The 16000-nt window shown below is 39.6% G+C and overlaps 8 protein-coding genes across 8 annotated transcripts; 4 read left to right on the forward strand and 4 right to left on the reverse strand. All coding sequences in view use genetic code 12, as the record gives it.

Moving 5' to 3' along the window:
* Positions 1–1013: 1013 nt before the first annotated feature.
* On the forward strand, positions 1014–1802 carry SIW14 (putative tyrosine protein phosphatase; the record flags this gene model as incomplete). The annotated part of the gene is made up of 1 exon (XM_064921575.1): positions 1014–1802. One exon carries the CDS (start codon positions 1014–1016, stop codon positions 1800–1802), a length of 789 nt encoding a protein of 262 aa, XP_064774474.1.
* A 290-nt stretch (positions 1803–2092) lies between these two features.
* On the reverse strand, positions 2093–2560 carry RJT20DRAFT_5785 (uncharacterized protein; the record flags this gene model as incomplete). The annotated part of the gene is made up of 1 exon (XM_064920797.1): positions 2093–2560. The coding sequence occupies one exon, from the start codon at positions 2558–2560 to the stop codon at positions 2093–2095; it is 468 nt and encodes a 155-aa protein (XP_064774475.1).
* Positions 2561–3165: 605 nt separating this feature from the next.
* On the reverse strand, positions 3166–4188 carry HHT2 (histone). Its single transcript, XM_064920166.1, has one exon. It carries the CDS (start codon positions 4005–4007, stop codon positions 3597–3599), a length of 411 nt encoding a protein of 136 aa, XP_064774476.1. The 5' UTR covers positions 4008–4188; the 3' UTR covers positions 3166–3596.
* A 580-nt stretch (positions 4189–4768) lies between these two features.
* HHF22 (histone) lies at positions 4769–5453 on the forward strand. Its single transcript, XM_064917239.1, has one exon. It carries the CDS (start codon positions 5138–5140, stop codon positions 5447–5449), a length of 312 nt encoding a protein of 103 aa, XP_064774477.1. The 5' UTR covers positions 4769–5137; the 3' UTR covers positions 5450–5453.
* A 290-nt stretch (positions 5454–5743) lies between these two features.
* RJT20DRAFT_95290 (glycosyltransferase family 15 protein) lies at positions 5744–7204 on the reverse strand (the record flags this gene model as incomplete). Its single annotated transcript, XM_064921570.1, has 1 exon — positions 5744–7204. One exon carries the CDS (start codon positions 7202–7204, stop codon positions 5744–5746), a length of 1461 nt encoding a protein of 486 aa, XP_064774478.1.
* A 2506-nt stretch (positions 7205–9710) lies between these two features.
* Positions 9711–11174, reverse strand: RJT20DRAFT_135155 (uncharacterized protein; the record flags this gene model as incomplete). The annotated part of the gene is made up of 2 exons (XM_064918377.1): positions 9711–10708; positions 11138–11174. The coding sequence occupies 2 exons, from the start codon at positions 11172–11174 to the stop codon at positions 9711–9713; spliced, it is 1035 nt and encodes a 344-aa protein (XP_064774479.1).
* An 883-nt stretch (positions 11175–12057) lies between these two features.
* Positions 12058–13663, forward strand: RJT20DRAFT_128280 (uncharacterized protein). Its single transcript, XM_064917240.1, has one exon. The coding sequence runs from the start codon at positions 12480–12482 to the stop codon at positions 13170–13172; it is 693 nt and encodes a 230-aa protein (XP_064774480.1). The 5' UTR covers positions 12058–12479; the 3' UTR covers positions 13173–13663.
* A 298-nt stretch (positions 13664–13961) lies between these two features.
* Positions 13962–15988, forward strand: SPT10 (Spt10p). Its single transcript, XM_064917241.1, has one exon. The coding sequence runs from the start codon at positions 14121–14123 to the stop codon at positions 15786–15788; it is 1668 nt and encodes a 555-aa protein (XP_064774481.1). The 5' UTR covers positions 13962–14120; the 3' UTR covers positions 15789–15988.
* The last annotated feature ends 12 nt before the right edge of the window (positions 15989–16000 follow it).

Raw genomic sequence — 16000 nt, forward strand, 5'->3', positions numbered from 1 at the left:
ACAACACTCGAATTACTAAAACTTACAAAGTCCACTCTCAAAATCTCTAACAGAGATCCTTTCCTTGAATTCCTTGCGTTATACGTTGCGTTAATCAGCTTTGTTAATTATGGGTATATACCTTGTAACTAGGCAATAGTGATATAAAACAGTGTGAACTGTCATTATTGCGGCATGGATCTTATAGATGCCATCCTTTCCTCTTTAACTAATTGGTTAGAGTTGTACTCTTCATTGAAGAAGATATTTTTATCGTATTCATTTTTTGGTATAGATTCATGATATAAATGTAACTCCCTAACCACGAATTCCATCGATTTTATACTACATATTTACCACCACCCACCTGTGTCTACCGACAATTAACTTCCTCCAACCCTTCTTATATATGGGGCCGGGCCCACGATATCGAATGTCGCATGTCGCTCTCTTCCGATACGACATTCCTCTATGATTTTGCATACCCAAAATCTGGCAGTCATAAAGCATGAATTTGGTGATCTTAAACAAGGAAAGAAAAGATAGAGAATGAAATAGAAGGAACGGAAAACACTCATAGACGAGACGTTAACGTATTTCTAAACCATATTTGACCACAAAAAGCCGTTGATTCCGACTGAAAAGTAGTAGAATCCCGACTAGTGCTGGCTTTAAAACATAGAAAGCGAGCAGGCCATAAACCAGTGACATTTGGTAGTAAACGAATTCAAAGAGAGCTTCACTAAGGATAGAAGAAACAAAAAGGGGTAAATTCATACCGCGAACAACTGAAAAACGAGGAATTTGTGATTAAAACCTTGCAAATCACTGGAAAGGACACCAAGAAACGCCAAGATCTAATGACAGATTATTCCGAAGATCCGTTCCAAATGGACGAGGAGTTACCGATGGACTCAACAAACTCCAGTAACACCAGCCAGTCTCTTCCTTTGCCTTCAGCATACATTGATGGTGATATTCATAGCAATATCAGCAAGCTCAATAAACCAGGTAACAATATAAATGTTGGTCCTATGGCAGGACTGACGGTAGAGAGAGACATTACACCAAGATACACAGAATTGCTCGATTCTCAGAAACTCTATAACGACAATAAGCTCATACGATCAAAGTTGGAGCAGTTGAAACTAGAGGAAGGAGTGTTCACAGGAGGAACAAACACAACAGAAGAAGAAAGCGAACAACAACAAGATGAAGAAAGACCATACGAGGAAGATTTGGATGACAAACTTGATTTGAATCTTCAGAAAAAGCTTCAAAAGGAGTATGAGGAAAGCAAGAAGTTCAATAGTCAACAGCCGTTGACACCGCCAGAGAACTTTGCACCTATAATACGAACGATCTATCGTTCGTCATTTCCACAACCAAATAACTTCACTTTCTTAAAGAAGTTGAAGTTGAAATCAGTACTTTGCCTCATTCCAGAAGAGTACCCACAACTACACCAAGACTTCTTGAAGCACGAAAACATTAAATTATTCCAACTTGGAATGTCAGGTAATAAGGAACCGTTTGTCAAAATCAGTTCCGACTTGATCACAGAGGCAGTGAAAATTGTACTCAACCCCGAAAATCAGCCCATCCTTATCCATTGTAATAGAGGAAAGCATAGAACAGGATGCTTGGTGGGTGTATTGAGAAGACTCCAGAAATGGTCCCTTGCGATAATCTTCGATGAGTATAGAAAGTTTGCTGCTCCAAAAGAAAGACCAATGGACCAACAATTCATTGAATTATATGACGAAAAAGCTATAATACGATACGCCGAAGAGAATAATTTATTGCCGTTGAAATGGGACTAGAGTAGGAGGTTCAGATTTTTCTATTTAATTGTACATACATAGACAATATAACTTATTTCATTTCAAGAATAGAGTACTGAAAGATTCATCTTCTACAGGGATAACACAACATCTTTAATGATCTTATTATGTGTTGTATAAGTCATTATATAGTCATTCTTTAGTAACGTGAGCTCCCTTTTCAAAATATTGATAGCTTTTATCCAGTTAAACTATGTGTACCTGGACTTTATCGTCGTTTCTTGATTTTATTGTCATATGAGTCTCTTAATTCCTATTATCATTTGACTTTACCTGCGAAGATCCTCAGCAGACAACCCAGGCCAGAAGAATTTCTTACCATACAAAGTGGCATTTCCAACAGCCAAAAGACCGATTGCTGCTGGGCTGACCTTGCCCCTAAACAAGCTCTTTATTCCCGCTTTTCCATTAACAATTACGTATAATGTTGACCAAGCGAAGTTGAATCCTGCTCCGTTGACTGGTTCTCCATCGTAAGTGATCCAAGCTCCCAACAAATTGGCAGCGCCAAATGTCAAACAAGAGGCCTTTGTAGGCCTTGAGACTGCTGTGCTTCTCAAGAACTTCACCCCGGACCCGGAAGCAGTAGTGACTTCCTGGACGGGTCTCGATGAAGAGAGGCCCTTGGCAAGCAAACTAAAACCAAGCAATGCCGCAGGGTATGGCGAAACAGACAACTCGTCGAGAGTCTGAAGAAGCGATTGGTCTGAATTTGGCAATCCGTTGGGCACTGACATCGTTATTAGCTAGTAATTGACGGAGTTTTCCACTGTCAATAGTGTAATTAACTGCCACAAGACTTACCATTGCTATGGAGAATGGGCCATTGCTAAATACGAATACATGGAATAGTCATCTGCAGGCACAGGGAACAATTCTACATTCTCCGGTGCTGCATAGAAGGGATGGTGCATCGAATAGACTGCAAAATATTATTTGCGGGTAGGAACAGGAGGTTGGTAGAAGACCCGTGCTGCAGTGTAAACCGGTGGGTAGTATAGGTGAGGAAGTGTATCAGTTGACTATAGGGAGGGATGTATAATTATAATTGAATTGTAGGGAAGGAAGTATGAATTATAGGTTGGAGGGCAAGTAGGTATTAGTTGACTATAAGGAAGTACATAAATTGAGTATATGGAAGCATATATTATAGTTTGGAGGTTAGAAGTATGTATTATAGATTGGAGGTCAAGAAATATATATAATTGAATGGTAATTCAATTGGTAGTATAGATTATAGAGTGAAGATAAGGAAGTATAAATTATTGAATATAGGTGAAGAAGTATATATTATTAAGTACGCAAGGAAGATGCATTTTACTAAGAAACATTACTAGGTGGAAAGTACATCAAATACTCTAGAAAATGGGAATATGTACTCTATTGATGGAGAGAGAATAACCTTAGAAAGCACATAATATACAGATAGTTTCGTTGACTGTGTGATGTGATATATTCACAATAGATACAATCTCCCATTTGCTAATAATAAGAGGAAACGACGTGAGTCTGAGGTAGAAAGGAAGAAGCTAACAGTATTGAGAAATTACCAAGCTATTTGATAATACAGCAACGAACCGATTCAATCAGAGAGTCTTCGACATTCTAAAGAGGCAATGGGTCAGTATCAAATGTTCTATGTTGGGATTCTTCAGTAATATCAGCTCTTCTCTACTCTACTTCAATACTATTATAAAAACTACATCAACCACAATCAAAATCTAATATACATATTTATTGAACTAATATACAACGATATAAGTGGGAAATAACCTAAGATCTCTCACCTCTCAATCTTCTAGCTAATTGGATGTCCTTCTTTTGGATAGTAACTCTCTTAGCGTGAATGGCACACAAGTTGGTGTCTTCGAACAAGGAGACCAAGTAAGCTTCAACGGATTCTTGCAAAGCACCGATGGCAGAGGATTGGAATCTCAAGTCGGTCTTGAAATCTTGGGCAATTTCTCTGACCAATCTTTGGAATGGCAACTTTCTGATCAAAAGCTCAGTAGACTTTTGGAATCTTCTGATTTCTCTCAAAGCGACGGTACCTGGCTTATATCTGTGTGGCTTCTTGACACCACCGGTAGATGGAGCAGACTTTCTAGCGGCCTTAGAAGCTAATTGTTTTCTTGGGGCCTTACCACCAGTGGACTTTCTTGCTGTTTGCTTGGTTCTAGCCATTGTTAATTAAATGTAATGATAAGAATACTGAAACCATAAAAAAAATATTCCTCAGAAATGGGGATTTCAAACTCTTATATAGAAAAAAAAAGCCAGTGACCATCTGTCATCGCTAAGATTGTCAACATCACTATCACGACAGTTTGTTTATCACTGATTACTCCACACAACACACACAACAGTGATGATTTGGGTGCCAAAAAAAATGCGGCGTTTGTTTGTTTTGGTTTTTTTCTCGTGGAGAGAGTGAGAATTCGTGGTAGCTTTTCTTCTGATGGTGCGAGAAGACAAAAAGCTATGTAGGGAGAGAGAGGGAAACTACTGCGAGGGAACGCTCACAAGACAAATAAAAAAAAAACGGTACACAGAGAGCGATGGCGAGAGAGGAGACAGAAATGCGTGCAGTAATAGTGACGGATATCAACTAACTACAGTGCTGAGAAGTACGAACGTACAGGGTAAATAAGGTGCAAAATGATGAAAACAACACCTTTGCATGGCTTCAAAGCGTGTTTGTAGCTTCTTTCTGCGTGTCTGACGACGTCTAAAGCACCCTGTACTGAGTATTTCAGTGGCTTTCCATTGTATCGTCACTACAGATCACAGCGAATTCCCATATGTACGTCGTGATTGTGTCGTCTCGCAGAAAGAAAATCGTGTTTGTGAGCTTCCCCAGCGACCCACCGACGATTTCCTTTCTGTCGCAGTGGCTACCACTAGCCCGATTTGCTTCTTTCGTGTCGAGAAGTGCCCTTTTCGCGGGACTGGGATTTACTCATTTGGATGTGCAATTCTCAGCACTAACAAATTCGCATCATTCCAGGTCACGCGCCGCTTGTTTTTGGAACCTTTGCCCCAAAATACAAATCTTGGATGCGAAAAGTGCAAATTCGTTGTTCGCAGTTGCAGCAAATTTCAAGTAAACACTGCCAATCTCAGCACCCGCAAATTCGGATCTCGTTTATTGTTTGTTATTCTTGCTGATGTCATTAAGAGAGGTGAACGGAACTTGGTTCGTATAAATAAATGAGGATCCCCCACCATTTCAAATTACAGTATTTGTTGTTTCTATAAGATTAGTTTTAGTTACTTTCTTAACAACAAACTTACATATCAATTAACTAGCAACAATGTCCGGTAGAGGAAAAGGAGGAAAAGGTTTAGGAAAGGGTGGTGCCAAGAGACACAGAAAGATCTTAAGAGACAACATCCAAGGTATTACCAAGCCAGCTATCAGAAGATTGGCTAGAAGAGGTGGTGTTAAGCGTATTTCTGCTTTGATCTACGAAGAAGTCAGGGTCGTCTTGAAGTCATTCTTGGAGAACGTTATCAGAGATGCCGTTACTTACACCGAGCACGCTAAGAGAAAGACCGTCACTTCTTTGGACGTTGTCTACGCCTTGAAGAGACAAGGTAGAACCTTGTATGGTTTCGGTGGTTAAACGTACTTTTGTTGACCAAAATTTTAGTACGTCTCCCTCCTCTCTATATTATGTATTTCTAGCTATCCCAAGACTATTACAGTGTATATTAGTATCAATAATAAGTTGAAATTTAATTAATTGAAATTGTAGACTTCTTAATATATTCGGAAGCAGAGCTCTAATGGTAATGACTATTCCTGATACGTACCATCAAAGATGATCCGTTCTACTGACAGTAGATGTTAATGAAGTTTAAGTTTTCATTACTTTACTATGTAATTCATAGCTGTCATCTATACATCTACTCTAAACTTAACGAACCAATCCCTCGTTGAGTAAACTATCTGCAATATTGCTATAACCGAGTTGTCCACCATTAGCCAAATACTCATCTATCCGCTCATCGATGATAATTCTATAATAATCAGTATCCAATGGCTGCAACGGTTTATAATTCTGAGCTGTTTTGTCAACCCAGTCTTTGAGACAAGAAGCATTTTCTATTTCCTTATGGTTATCTGGACATCTGCACCTACACCCGATACCGTTCTTTTGCGGTATATCAGGACGTAACCAACGCTTGTCTTGATCTAAGTCATTCAAGCGAAAGTAAGTTTCACTGGGTTTATATCTTAACTGGTTCTTTTCAGAGTTCCGTGGGCAATGTGCAAAGTTAGCATGTCTGTAGCCAATATCGCGGAAATAATGGATTTCATTCAAATCCAATAACATACCGACAGCTAGAGAATGAACAGGTGCATCACCCCATCTTTCTTTGTAGAAACCACCACTCTTGTCCAAGTGCTCGAAGTACGCTTCATATAGAGGCGAATTGAAGATATCAGTACGAGCAATCTCGAAGTTAGACCAGAAATGACACAAGTTGTAATCTTCACGATCCATTCTATCTTCGTGCAATATTGGAAGAGTCTTTGACTTTTCTGCAAGTTTATTTAACAATCTAGGGTTGAATTCACTAACATGCTTCTCGTTCTTTTTATTCAATTTTAAAAATTTCTTAATGCTGAGATTATCTTCGATTTCCCTAAGGATATCTCTTGGATCATGTAATCCTTCGTAGTCTGCGGCGTTACCTCCTCTAGTGAACTTCGAGTCACTAATGAACAAATTCCATGCATTTCTCAATTGGAGTTGACTCTTTTTGATAAAAGCTCTCGTCTCTCTAAATAAACCTGGAACTGTGTAATACAACTCCCCGATAATGACAGTGAATCCATATTTTTTACGCCTTTTCTCCATCTCTATGAAAGGATCGTACGTGATGTCACAGTAGAATTCAACATCTGGTTCTACTCTCCAGTACCAGTCCCTCTTCTGAACCAATTCATGTTTGTAGAAGAACCCAGAATAGAAACGGCACATTTTATGGTATGAAGCAAGGTTGCCATATAAAATGGTTCTGTCGCCCTGGCTGTGTATACTTTCGCCAAACTCTTCTTGATCAATACTCTCGTCAAAGTCCCACTCTTTCTTTGGTATTGTTCCAAACTCAACCTCGGCAGATGTATGCTTTTTCACAGTTTCCTTGAACTCATCCGTGAATTCTTCGTCGTTCAAGAAGACCCAAGGGTAATTGTACCATTGATTAAAGTGTCTTTCCATCGAAGCCATAGACTTAAGAACTCCATCGAGCTCGGAATTTCTTGATAACATCACGAATGCTGCACTCGCCCTGGGTTGACTTGGATTTGGTACAGCGCAGCCAATTTGGAAGGGGCCATCTATTCCTGACGCAATGATTCTTTCGCTCATGGGGATGTCGCTATTCTGCTGTTCCTTAAATTCCTCCTCGGTCACATAATGATGGGCAAACGCCGTTTCATCAATCTCGTCTGTCCAGTATTGATCGAAGCCGTTGCGAAAGTCTTGAATCGCATGTATGGCAAAGATTGTAAGAGACAATGCAACAACAAACGCTATGATATATGCAATGGGTCTCTTCCTGAAGAAATCCCGAATTTTGTTGCGTCTTTTGCTTTTTGCGTTTCTTGGTTTTAGGAAGTTGGACGATTCATAGTCCTTCAAATGGCCTTTCTGGTCATCGTATTCCTCGTTTGAAGAACTGCTAGAATCAGTCGTTGCCAGCAGATTAGAGAATGATGCAAAATATGTTGATTTTCGCTGAGCCATGTTGTATGAGGTTGTTATAGTAGTGACGTGCTGTGATGAAAAGTTGTGAGATACTCTTGAATCAATGTACTATAGTGTGTAGTAGTAGAAAGAGTAGAGTTTCTTGAAATGATGAAGATGAAGTGATAGTCTTCTTCTTTTTGGCTTTATAAACTCGATGATTCTAGAATGATAACGAGTATAACAAGTGAATATGACCAACAAGAATGACAAACGAGTATGACAAACGAGTATGCTAACAAATATCTTCGGTCTATGATAAAGGAATCACAAGGACTGAGTTATAAAGGATATTCGTATTGATACACACTTCAAATAAATAATTTGATTCGATTTGATTCGATTGGATCTGATTATGATAATTGGAAGTATCCAAGATACTATAACCAGACTAAACTCAATACAATTCAATTCAATAGAATAGAATACAATAATATTACAATAGTTATCACCTTGACGGTTAGATATCTCTCTCTGAATCTCTCTTTCTTCCTCTCTCTGGCCTTTCCAGTTGCTTTCGCTTTTAAGTCAGACTCTTTCTATTCTATTCTTCCTTAAACAGTAGTCGTGATATGGAAACAACTACCAAATCAAATCAACACTTAACTCTTGATTGTAACCAGACAACGCAACAAGATATACAAATCTATAGGTTCGATATAGGAATCTATAGGCTATAGGTTCTCTATTATTGATCTCTCTATCAACAATGTTCTCTATATCTATCTCTATCTCTCTCTACCAGTCTCATCTACCAGTCCTACTCACAGTTAACAGTCGTACGACTCTTAAACTCTTCTCTTGCAGCCTTTGTTCCAGCCTCTAACAAGCCTCTGATCAAAGCCTTTAATGAAATTATCCATTTAACGATTTGATTGTTGAGCGGCTAATCGATTATGTCACCTCCGTTTTGGCGATTTTTTGCGCGGTGAAGTTGCGAAAAACGTAGCTGCGTAGTGGCAGCGGGGAGGGGCCATTATTTTGGTGGTGGTGGTTGTGCGCGACATTTGCACGAAGGTAGAAGCGTGAATTTTGGTTTTGGTGGTTAAGTCAATGATGATGGGTCTGAAGCTGAGCCATGAATACAATAAAGAGATGTATAACACGTGTGTGTGTGTGGGGGGGAGTTCTATAGGGTAAGAGGAGGCGGGGATGGGAAAGGGGAACAATCAAATTGATGAAATGTGATGAGATGTTATGTGATCAAATGAGATGTGATAAGGTATTGAAGGTAAGAAATAGCGTTCCTACATTAGGATCATAACCATGAACTATCTTCTGAACAAGAAATCAAGACCTCGCTTTTACGAGCAAGAAAAATGCCGTTAATTGCTGATCTTTACTAAAAATTTACGGCAAATTGTCAATAACACGATCATCAGCATATCTACCGGGACATTGACTAGAACAAAGGGAATTAAAACCAATTGTAGAACTAGATAATTCAAGATCGCAGTTAACCTTGTGACTTACTACGCAACTTCGACGTAGTACAAAATGTCGCATTTTGAATTTTTTTTATTATAACCTCCTACATCCGAAGGCTGCATTTTGAAGTATTATGCATGCAAATGTCGCACAACAGATCGTATATCCATTCACCGAAATCTCTTCATTTGATTAATGAGATAGTAGATTGATGAGTTTAATCGGGGGTAAAGGTTGTACGATGGAGACACTACATTGGCGGAAGACTTCTTTTTACTCCTACTATAATCAAGGATGATATAGAGTGAACTCGGAAACAAGCGGCTCCATTTTTGGTCAAGTAAAACACAACCGAATGGAGACCCCTTGATACCATTAAAGCTCAAAAAATGCTCACAAATAATTGATAATGATTGCTGCAAATTGACTGTGTTTAAGCACACTAAGAGCAGTGTCTTCTCACTACACATTTCTACAGAGAAATCTGCTGTTTCATCAGCGAAAATGAATCTAATTGAAAACCTAATGTACAAATTTTCTATATAATACAATCAAGAACCGGACTGCAACGAAATTAACCTACGATAATGATCGTATGGCGAAGAAGTGAAAAATAGCATGAACCCATCAAGGATAATTCATTATGCTCTTGTGCAAAATTACACGAACATGAATTTTGTATCTATAACCTGCTTCTTTATCACTTCTCCTTTTTCACAATTGCATTCCGCAACAAAGTCAAGTCATCGTTCAACTCTTCGGGCTTCAATCCCTGGACACCCACAAATTGCTTATGTGAACCTCTCGTGTTAGGCTTGTTGGATGCATTTGACTTGTCTAGCAATATTAAAGATGCTCCTCCGTCGTCGTTATGCATAATCAACAGATTCAAGGCATCGTAGTCCTTATCACTGAGATTGGAATCGTATCCACTGCTAATCTGAGAAGCTGTACTATTTCCATGTCCATTTCCATTCCTTGAATAGGGTCCCTGTTGACCTCCTCCATTACTGTTTATTCCAGAAGACATCTCGTCGTTGGACGAATAACGAGTAGCATACAATCGCCTCCTTTTACCAGTGACCGAGCTATATCCATTGGCCAAAGAAGATGCGTTCGCTGTTGTAGATCCAGCACCCAATCCACCATCTGAGAGATCGTCAGCTTCGCCAGCTGTGAATCTCGAACTAAGTTCTCTTTTTCTGAGTGATCTTCGATCATTTAATCCCAAACTGCTAGCGGCAGCAGCAGCAGAAATTGCGGCTGCGGTCGATGAGTTGGATGAAGGTGAGCTACTCCATGAGTTTCCATTAACTAGATTCAAGAGTAACTTGTCTTCCTTAAGTTGTTTGATCTGTTTCTGTAATTTGTCGTATAATTTTTCCTTTATGAGTTTGATCATCTTATCGTGGTTTTCTTTGGCTTTGGACAAATCCTCGTTATATTCTGTTTCTATGCGCTTGACTTGATACTCTTCCCAAAGTCTTAACTTGGTGAGTTCGTAATCACGTTCTTCTTCCAAGGCGATTTTCAGCGATACGTATTCGTCGTTGGTTCCTTGTTGAAGCATGGCCAATTTTGTTTGGAGTTCATGGAGCAGGTTTCTGTAGAAGGAGTCTCTGTCGCTGCGGAACATGAGCTCGAGCTTGCCAAGTCGAGCTCCGACCTGCTGGCGTTTCTTGTCTCGTTTGCTTATGCCTTGAAAAGAGTTAGTAACTGTTCTTGTGGGGAAGAATAAACAACCAGGTAGAGAGTACCAGTGAAGTGGTTGAGATGTTGGGAAAGTCAGTGGCTATATATGATTCTGGGACTAGTGGGTCCTTCCTGAACCAATTTCAGGCCATTTGAATGAACTTTGGCTCGTCTGGGTGGGATTTCCATGACCTCTCAATACATTCCATAGTTAACTGGTCGTTCAACACGTAGTAAAGAGGACCACCAAACCAATAATGACTCAAACGATGCATTCCAAACTCATCCCACACCTCATTCTCACCCCCAAAAGCCCTATATCTCCACCTCAATCCCAACCCGGACCGAGAAAACGACGCATTCTACCCGTTGGACCATCAACACTCCACGATTCTTCTTCCATGATTTACCGCTCCAAAGCACCAAAATACTTACTGTCAGAAATGACCTCATTCCGTTTCTGCTCATCCATGGTGACTGGCAGACTCGTGGCTCGTCGGGGAACTGCTCGGAATCAAATATTACTATCTAATGGTAACAAAGAACCACCAAATTCATATATTCTTCCTCAAATCTCTCCTTATACTTTGCTTGAATGAATAGGCGATTGGAGGTCCGGGTAACGGCTTTGGGAAGTTTTGACTTTCTGTGATGGTGCACGTGATTTGTTGCGGGTGACTTTTATGACAGAGTGTGCAGGTAGCAAAGAAGGAGTGTTATATACATGAATATATGATTATGTGTGTTGTGTGTGTTGTGTGTATGTATACAGAAGTGTATTGTAAGAGTATAATACATTGGTATTGATATAGATATAGATATAGATATAAATATGTATTAGTGTTTTTAGTGTAAGAGTGATGCAGTATGTCATGTGTCATGTGTCATGTGTCTTTGTAATGTCATGGAAAAGGAGCTTATGATGGATATATGTATATATGGATGTAAATATAGTAGTGTGTGTATAATATGTGAGTATCTATATGAGTAGCATTATGAGTATCTATATGAGTAGCATTATGAGTATCTATATGAGTAGCATTATGAGTATATGAGTATATATATCTATATCTCTAACAGTTCACTTAATGAGTTAATCGATTTTTTGGTGCAAATTCTTTCTAATGAAACATGCTGCTTCCTCATCTGTTGAATTTAGTTCTATATAGATGAATATATGAATATGTGATTTATATGTATTATGTTAATATATATATATATACAGTAGTGTATTTGAGTATGTAAGTATCTAAGCGTACAACATCTTTATCTATAGTACATGAAATTGCGATTAACGATATAATGAGAGACAGAGAGACTTCTTCCAATTCACTGCCCAAAGATACGGATATATCTCCACATCAACTACACCACACTACACTACACTAACATACAACATCCATATATACATCCATCCGTATATTCATATGCACCCATCAATAATATTCTGTACACAGTATCATCTGACAAAGTTGACACTTACAACGACATTTCCCACGATACTCTACGACATCAAACTCCCACAACACATCTCATTTGTCTACCTGCACTCTGCGGAACCAGGTACCCGAATCAGAAATATAGAATTCCGGAGAATACTCAATGGTTGAAAGTGATCTGGTGACTGATGAGGAACAACTAGCTGACTCGGATTATATAAAGAAGCGATTTCCTCGAGTCAGAAACATCCCAGAGCCTCTAGCAATATCCTGGTTTAGCAATTGGCAGAAATTTCCCAGGAATTATCGAGATAATCATTACTCAACTCCACTGAAAAATGACGATTCAAACTACTACTTTCGCTGGCCTCGAAAGTCTTCCATTTGCAGATGGCAAATTCGAAGCGACTCCTAAGATCACAGAACCTATTAAATTTGCATTGGAGAAGGACCCTTCAAGAAAGGTGACACTTTTCCCAGTACATGACCATACTCAGGTCCCAAAAGCCCTCATTGAAGTATTACAAGACGAGTTCAATTATGTGGTGGAAGAAGGTAAAACTTATCCACACTATCAGCAAATGAACTACGACGAATTTGTACATTACTGGTTTCATGCATTTGTAGCTATTCTCATCGAGGGAGAGTACGAGTCACTCAATGACGAGGCTTTGAAGTCAAGAACAAAATCCCAATGGAAGGACATATTCCTTGGCAATTTCTATGTCAAGCCCAATTACATAGGTCGGTGCTCACATGTATGCAACGGTGGATTTGTGGTTAGCCATGAGAAGAGAGGTCTCGGATTGGGAAAAGAGCTCGGGCGGAAGTACCTTGTATGGGGTCCTCAATTGGGATATGTATATTCCGTGTTCAACCTTGTTTTTGAGACCAATGTTGCCAGCTTGAAGATCTGGGATAGCCTTGGGTTTGAGAGAATTGGGTATGTGAAAAATGTTGCCGTTTTGAAGGGTTCTGATAAGCTTGTTGGCGCCCATATGTTTGGAAAGGAATTCAATAAAGTAGTTTAGGACGTCGTTACATAGCATATTTACGAATAGTAGTATTATTTCTGCCTGATATTGCAGCCAATATGAAGCAACATAACATATATAAGTAGTATTGAAACATTAACCTGCATGGTAACCATCGTATATTTGGTCAGAATGGCTGCGGGTCACAAGATAAGAGAGTGTATTTTGGGTCTATGGATAAGAAACTTCACTAAAATACAAACATACCACCATTAATTAGACATAGTATACTCTATAAAACAATTCACATCCATCGATACTTCATCATGCGCATTACGTCACTGAACTTCTCTTCCCAAGACCAAATAACTTTAACTCAACGCTTACATACAAAATATGTATCACAGACATAACCTTACACAAATACATACATATGTACATAAATACATCATATAATGCAGTCAAATTAAAGTGTCAAGAGGCATCACATATAATAATAATAATATAATAGTCTAATTATGATACATACACAGGGTCCTATCGTATCTAGATACCATTTTTCATCCAATGGTATATATGTTCACTAACAACAATACAATCAAACAATCACACAACTAATAGCACTGCCTTCACTCCTACTACTCTGTTGTACTACATACACTACAAACACTACATACACTACAAACACTACACACACTACCATGGCACCACATGACATCTCTCCATCTCACACCACAGTTGCCTTTTCTCTGCCATTACATAATCCCTTCCTTCTCAACTTACATAATATAAACTCACTCGTCCTCCTTTTCTTTTTTACTCTCCCAAATTTTTTCTGTTGACATTCCTCAATATACTTAACCAGTACTCCATCTACACTCGACTATCTGATTCTCTTTTACTGCAAACTGAGAACAACTGTGATAGTTAGCCCACCACTAGTTTATCTTTGTTCTTTCTTATCCAAAACTCAGTATCGCCGAAGCCGTAACTCAACCGTCAATTATGCCCGAGTTCGACGATGTACTCTCGTCGTCACAGTACCGTCCTCATCTCGATTATGATGCGGTAAGCGTGATAGACCGCTATACGGTTCTACTCAAAGATGGCGAAACAACAGCCACGATCTACCCCGTTCATTCGCCAAGCGAACTTCCTCCAGGTTTACTCGCCTTCTTATGCGATGAGTTTAACATGGAAATCGAAAGAGGTGAAACCTCGTCATTCTTCGATACACTTCATATCGAACAGTTCCAGAACTATTGGTTTGGAGCTTTTGCGGCTGTCATGGTGCTAGGAGATTCGCCTGCTCTAGAAGGAGCAAAAGAGTGGGAAAAGGAGTGTTTAGGAACTTTCTACGTGAAACCTAACTTCCCAGGCCGTTGCTCTCATATTTGTACTGCTAACTTCTTGGTTAACGCTGGTATTAGAGGCAAGGGAATCGGCAGGACTTTGACAGATTGCTACCTTCAATGGGCACCTCGTTTGGGATACACTTACTCCATCTTCAACTTGGTTTTTGAGACGAATGTAGCTGCAAGAAGCATTTGGGAATCGCTTAATTTCAAGCGTATCGGAAGAGTCAAGTCGGCTGGTATTCTAAAGGGCCATGATCAGGCGGTAGACGCTATAATGTACGGCAGGGAGCTCATCAATACCTCAGATCCAGCTGTGGGTGCCTACCGTTTTGATAAGATCAAGTTTTACTTGGAAACCGGTAGATATCCTTCCATGGCAGACAGACAAGAGAAATCACGTTTGAGATCATCGGCTTCTCATTATACTCTAGAGAATGGTAAATTGCTATTGAAGGGAAGGGAAGTGGTCAGTAACCCAGTAAGACAGTTGCAGATTTGTAGCGAGGTCCACTTGGCTAATCATGGAGGTATAAACAAGACTACCTCAATTGTCACAGAGAAATACCATTGGACAAGAATTAAAGATACGGTGGCTACAGCAATTAAGAACTGTGCTGAATGCAGAGATCCAGCCAGAGACGTCACCATGCTCAAGAGAAGTAACAACTCTGCTCAAAAGAAGATCAGCGGAGCCGCTCTGAACAGACACAGAAACAACAAGATCTTCCACTCACAACCTAATAACCCCAACGCACGCAATATTCTCAAATCGAGACCTAATGATGAAGTGGAAGCCATGGTTGCAGCTGCTCAGTTACACAATCTTCCTGGTAACAGGCACGATACTGATCTTTTGAGTCATGATTTGGCTGGCTTGGATGATAATCTTATTGCTGTTGTGGAAGAAGCACAAAGAACTCAACAGCAACAGCACAGACAGCAACAAGATCGTGCTAACCATCCACAGAGTCACCACACCACCCATCAATCATACGCTTCTGCAGCTGCTAATGGAGTTCCTGGAGATAATAACCATTACCAACAATACCTGAATGAATACCATAACAATTATCAAGACTCGAATTCCAACAATGATAAACCAAGATCTCCTGAGATTGACCCAGAAGTTAGTGGATATAACCACAATTCTGGTGGTGATGAGATAGAAATAGCCAGAGCCTTGATCCAGGCCAATGAGGATGAGCAGGAGGCCGGAGCACAAGAAGGAAGAAGTCAGCATCAACATGAAGATGCTTCTAGCAGGTCCAGAACGGATCAAGATGAAGCGAATGTATTTATCAATGAAGACAACTGAGATTCAAGTCATCGGAATATACACAATCAGTGTAAGGTCTATGCTCAGCCATCTTCAAGGCTTCATTATTGTATTATATATGTACCATTGTCATATTTAAGTATCATTTCCATCCTGTTTATACTGAATGTATGTTTTATGAATCCCTATTTCCAGAACAATGCTAACCACACCAGACCTTTCCCTTTACGAAGTCCCGTTGTTCGAAATAT

This window comes from Scheffersomyces xylosifermentans (assembly GCF_036884685.1).
Source record: "Scheffersomyces xylosifermentans strain CBS 12540 chromosome Unknown RJT20scaffold_4, whole genome shotgun sequence".
Classification (NCBI taxonomy): Eukaryota; Fungi; Ascomycota; class Pichiomycetes; order Serinales; family Debaryomycetaceae; genus Scheffersomyces; species Scheffersomyces xylosifermentans.